The sequence below is a fragment of the Charadrius vociferus genome, unplaced genomic scaffold (genome assembly GCF_000708025.1).
Source record: "Charadrius vociferus isolate BGI_N301 unplaced genomic scaffold, ASM70802v2 scaffold163, whole genome shotgun sequence".
In the NCBI taxonomy this organism is placed as follows: Eukaryota; Metazoa; Chordata; class Aves; order Charadriiformes; family Charadriidae; genus Charadrius; species Charadrius vociferus.
This window is the reverse complement of record NW_009648332.1, coordinates 5,847,774-5,852,869: the sequence shown is the minus strand read 5'-3', so window position 1 is coordinate 5,852,869 and position 5,096 is coordinate 5,847,774. Positions and strand designations below refer to the sequence as shown.

At 49.1% G+C, this 5,096-nt stretch overlaps 1 protein-coding gene across 1 annotated transcript; it reads right to left on the bottom strand.

The window, feature by feature from the left end:
- Positions 1–379: 379 nt before the first annotated feature.
- TAL1 (T-cell acute lymphocytic leukemia 1) lies at positions 380–4,822 on the bottom strand. Its single transcript, XM_009884837.1, has 2 exons — positions 4,756–4,822; positions 380–1,046 (listed from the first exon to the last, which is right to left on the bottom strand). The coding sequence occupies exons 1-2, from the start codon at positions 4,820–4,822 to the stop codon at positions 628–630; spliced, it is 486 nt and encodes a 161-aa protein (XP_009883139.1). The 3' UTR covers positions 380–627.
- Positions 4,823–5,096: the final 274 nt, after the last annotated feature.

Below are 5,096 nucleotides of genomic sequence, written 5' to 3'. Positions count from 1 at the left end.
AAGAAAAAAAGAGAGAAAAAGAAAAAGTCTTAATCCTTTTAATAGTTCTTTTGCTGAGGGCATTTTTTTCACCTCTTTAAAAAGATACAGTCAAAAGCTCTCGAACAACAGGAACATGTGGCCCCAGCTCCTGCTCAGACCACTTGTGTATGCCACAAGCTGGAGAAATGCTGCAGGGCTGGCAGGTTTCAGCAGTCTCCAGCGCCACATGGAGCTGGAAAGCGTCAGTGGCCTCCACCGACAGTGAAAGAGGAGTTTTGTGTCTCAACCAGGTGACTGTTTAAAAAGTAACAGTCGTCAAATGGTCTGAAAACCCTCTAAATGCTGGAGAGGTGCTGGTCGCATCTCCCGCCCCTCCGCAGAGTCACATCATGAGCAGTATGTACAATGAAGATGACTTCAAGGCTTTTCTTCTTTGTACGATCACGTACCTAAATGCCGAACGTCCATCTGGTTTGGTCTTGTCCTCAGCCAACGCGCCGGCTGCTCCATCCCAGGCTGGGGAGAACGAGGAGCCCGAACCCCCACGGAAAGACAGAGTCACGAATCCCACGGGCACAAATTCCAGCATCTGTACGCTTGGGTCTCGCCTCCCCCTCGGCGCTTCGGGAGCGATGCGGAAGGTCATCACCGCTGCGCGTTGCCTTCTACGGGGAGAATGGCATGGTGGAGGCTCCGCGTGTGCTTCGAATCTAGTGTTTCATGCTCTTCCGTGAAGCTGTCCGGGCTCGCCGCTCCGTCTAAAGAACTTCCACAGCTAGAGTTAGGAGACAACATGTCCTGCAGGAGGTCTTCCTGGACTATCCCAGAGTCTTTGTTCACTTTGCCCCTTTGGTTTCCTTCTTCCTCCTGGTCGTTGAGCAGCTTGGCCAGGAAGTTGATGTATTTCATCGCCAGGCGCAAAATCTCGTTCTTGCTCAGTTTTTTGTCAGGAGGGTGGGTGGGGATGAGCTTGCGAAGCTCTGCAAAGGCTCCGTTGACGTTCTGCTGCCTCCACCTCTCCCGGCTATTGGTAAAAATGCGACGAACCACTTTCGTATGAGGACCTGCAATTGCAACCATGCAGAATTAGGAGCCGGGCCTAACAGGTCATTTATTACTTTGCTGGACAGGTCAGCGTTTCCCAAATTAACCAATTTATTTTAGTGACATCAGCAAGGCAGCGAAACGGGAGTTCCCACCTTACTGGGAGCTAACTTGATGAACTGAGGTAGCCGTAATTTCTGTTCAATCCAGTGCGAAGGGAAAAATGGAGTTGTGTCTTTTCAGGTGTCTCCCAAGATGCCCAGATTTACCTCTCCAAGGAGGAAGGCTTAGGCCATGACACATGTGCAGAAGGCTGCTATAAAAATATCCTAAAAATAGGGTGTCTCAGCAACAAAAGTCCTATTAGGTCCTGAAAGGTTAGGTTGCAAGATGTTTTTATTTTCTATCACAAAAGTGTCTTAAGGACATACCATTGGGACAGGAGGAAATGAGCTTGAGCAGGGGCTTTGACAGCTCTAAGATCCAGAGATCTTCCCTGATGCAGGCGGGATCCAGACTTGGTAGAGACCATAGGATCGCCACCAGCCCTCTGGGTGGTTTGTATGAAATGAGGTGGCAGGATTCACCCCGTCGCAATGAGGACAGGTAGCAATATGACCCACAGACTGAAAGCAGTGTCCTTGCTGGAAGGGTGACAACGGGTGGAGGATGAAGCAGATTCGCAGCTGACCCGAGAACTGCCTGCTCTCTCTGCACATCATGGCAAAAACTCATCTGACAGTAACAGGAGAAGGGACTCCAAATTGCTAGAGATGTCCATTTGGCTCAGCTACATGTGAACTCCAGTTAAATCCCTGTAATTTTACAGCCCTATTCCTGATGGGGCATGTTACACAGGATGGACGCACAAAACGCATCAATTCTCCTTTCAGATCATCAGGGTAACTCTGACATTGTCTTGGCACTAAGACCCAAAAGCTTGTCTACCCAAAAGTACTGTGCTACAGGAGTAACACCACTGTAAAGCAGGACTGCAGGTCCTTGGGTCCACAGAAACCAGTTAATGTAAGGAGACACTACCACAAGATGCTTTTGTTATTACATCCTTTCCATCCTCACCTCCAGGAGACACCAACAGCGGAAGGACACAGCGATCTTGTGAAACTCTGGGACAATGACCACGGCAGAAACCCCCATAGGATGGGAAGCATCACATACAGTGAAAATCATCACAAAATGTGAAGCGAAGACTTGCAGGTAACACACCGGTGAGCTGTACGCCAAAGGACAGGCTGTGGATATTCCCATCCACACCACTCTGAGACACTTTCTTAACTACTCCCTCCTGGTGGGAGCAAGTCCCTGGCTGTGGTGAGCAGTTTAAGCCATAGCTCTGCCATCACCCAGTGAAACCAGCATCCCGAGGGACATCTAAACATCATTATTCTTATATACCAAAACCCTAGGCTGCTTTGACTGTGGCAGAGCAGCTGACCAGATGTCATCCTGGAGGCATCCTACAGGCTGCACCCTGACAGATCCCACCTTGCACAACACAAGAAGAGGAATCCCACGTTCCAGCTGATTAAATGCCATCACACTTTCCTCCCTTCAGGGGAAACTGAGCTCCTTCGGTCCGGCACGTCACACGCAATGCCCCCCACCACAGAGTTTGCGTGGGGACACACTCCCAAACCGGATTAAAGCTACCGGCTTCTGTAGCGTGCGAGCATCCATACAACTCACTTCTCACGGCATGCTCAGGAGCAGGGAGTCCCCCAAAATCACAATGAGCCCCTGGGATAAGCTGGGGGATGTCGGAATGAGAAACTCATCTCCAAACTCTAAGATCTCAGTCTGATGCTTTAATAAAGCCAATTTTCCACTCCCAGACAGCAAGTGAAATCCCTTCCTATGAATTACTGTGCAAGAGCTCATGGAAAGGGAAGGTTTCTTGGCCCTGATGTGGACAGCCCGCTGTGCCATGGGGTTGTGGGGAAGGTGGTGGGGACTAACAGGACCTCAACGACACTGGGCTGCCCAGCACTGCTAATAAGGCAGTGGGAGAACGTGCTGCAACCTGCTACAATAATACAACGGTTTCAACACTTAAATGCTCTTTCCAGAGCAAACAAAGCCACCAGCCTTGAAACTAGGAGGAGATGGAACTTAAAATCTTTTTACTCCCATAAGGGTATGAGAAAAAAACAAAACAAACCAAACAAACAAACAAAAAAAAACCCAACAAAACAAAACACTGGGATGCTATTATATTTTCCAAAAATCTCAAGAGAATTCCATCCTTCACAGGCTTCAAGCACACATCTCTATTCACTGAAAGTTGCCGACTAAGAGGCATCTATTCCTAAAATCTTAAAACCAGAAAAAAGACCTGTTCATCTTCACCCAGGGGCACCCAAATCAAGCTCCACTATATAACACAAATTCTGACACCAGTCAGATTTTTGATTCCTGCATCAACCGAATCAAACGTATTTTTTAGAAAGAGATCAGGTTTTGGCCAAAACATGTCAAGTGATGGAGAAATTTTAAATGCCCAATAGCTGTGTTATAACAGAAATTTATTTCTCATTAAGAAACTTGCCTCATAATTAATTCAAGCAGTCAGCTGAGAAGTTTCGCCTGGATTTTGTTCCAATTGATTGACTGATGCCTTTTTTTTTTTTTTTTTTAAATTGTAATTAGAGGTCTGAGGAAAACTAGCAAAAAGATGAGCTTCCAAAGTTACAGATTATCCGTGCAGGTGCTTTTTTACATTTTTATCTCCATTTATATCTATTTTTAAAGAAGATATTCATTGCACCACAGTTTCCCAAAAATGGATAAATAAACAGCTGCAAAAAAAACACCACTCACTTCCTTGTGGAAGAAACCAAACACCAAGCGCTCGGCACGACTCTCCTGTATTTCTGCACCTCCCGAGGGCTGAGGACCCACAGGAGTGATGCTCAGAGCGACGAGCAAAGCCCAACAGACAGCCCAGATGCCTCAGCATGGGATGCACGTCCCTACAAATTTCTCCTGTTTAGACAGCACCCTCTGGTACCTATTTTTCCTCCAAAAAAAAAAAATTTGAGCCTAATCTTGGAAATTCACATGAGCCAGAACCTGCAGGATCGGGCCCGATGTATACACCTGCGTTAAAGCACATATCCAAAAACTTAGTTACAACCAAATAGCTCTGTAATCCTTAATATCTAATTTAACGGCAAGTCGAAAGCTTTAGTCAGGCGCCGTGATTTGATGGACTTTCAACCACAGCCGCTAAGCCTCCCGACAGAAACCCGCACAAAAAGACCTTCTGGTGCCGGGGGCTGAGGCGACCCCTGTCCCAGGGGGCTGCGGTCTGAAGGGACCGGGCAGACGGAGGGGAGAGGGGGGCTGATAAACGCAGATAATGCCCTGAGCCCCTCATTTCGTACCCTTTTATTTTAGAGTGATGCGGATTACGATTTGATAAGATTTTAGCTCAGCCGGGTGGAAGGGAAGGGAAGAGAGCTAGAAAGAAGGAAAATTAATTGTCTGGCGATTGAAAGACGGCGTTTAGGATTGCTAAAGAGAAAACGCGTTTCAGCGGATCTCGTTTCTACGGGCTGTTAACTGCAGATAAACGCGGCAGCCACATCGTCCTCGCAGACACCTTTTTGCGTGGGCAGCGCCGCCTCCCGCAGCCCACGCCGGCTCCTGGGGAGGGGGCAGAGGCTCCCTGCCCTGCCTTCTCCCTCCCTCCCTGCCTTCCCTTGATACCATCCTGCCGGTCCCGCAGGCATCCCCGCGCCTGGCATCTCCTCTCGGACACCGGACTGTCACCCATCTCCGCTCGGACACCGGACTGTCACCCTCCCCGTCTTCTGCCAGGCGCTGCCGCAAGAACCGGCGCGGGGTAGTTCTCCACGGCAGCCTTTGGGTGAGGATATCTACTGCATCAAGGTGGGGACAAGGTGGCGAAGGGACCGGGCCACCACGCCATTGTGACCCTGCGGACCTTAGTTCAGCTCTTCGCTTCCAGGCAGGTTGAAGGCGGGTGGGATCTCTCCTCTCGCCGCCCGAGGCTGCGGTCTGCCTTACCAACGTCCCCTGGCTTGAAA

What these genes read in the sequence shown, in the direction of transcription:
- TAL1 (XM_009884837.1), bottom strand. Translation starts at nt 4,822, where the DNA reads ATGGGTGACAGTCCGGTGTCCGAGAGGAGATGCCAGGCGCGGGGATGC. An exon ending in CCTGCGGGACCGGCAGGATG is followed by an intron (nt 1,047 to 4,755) that starts GTATCAAGGGAA and finishes TTGCAATTGCAG; the next exon opens with GTCCTCATACGAAAGTGGTT.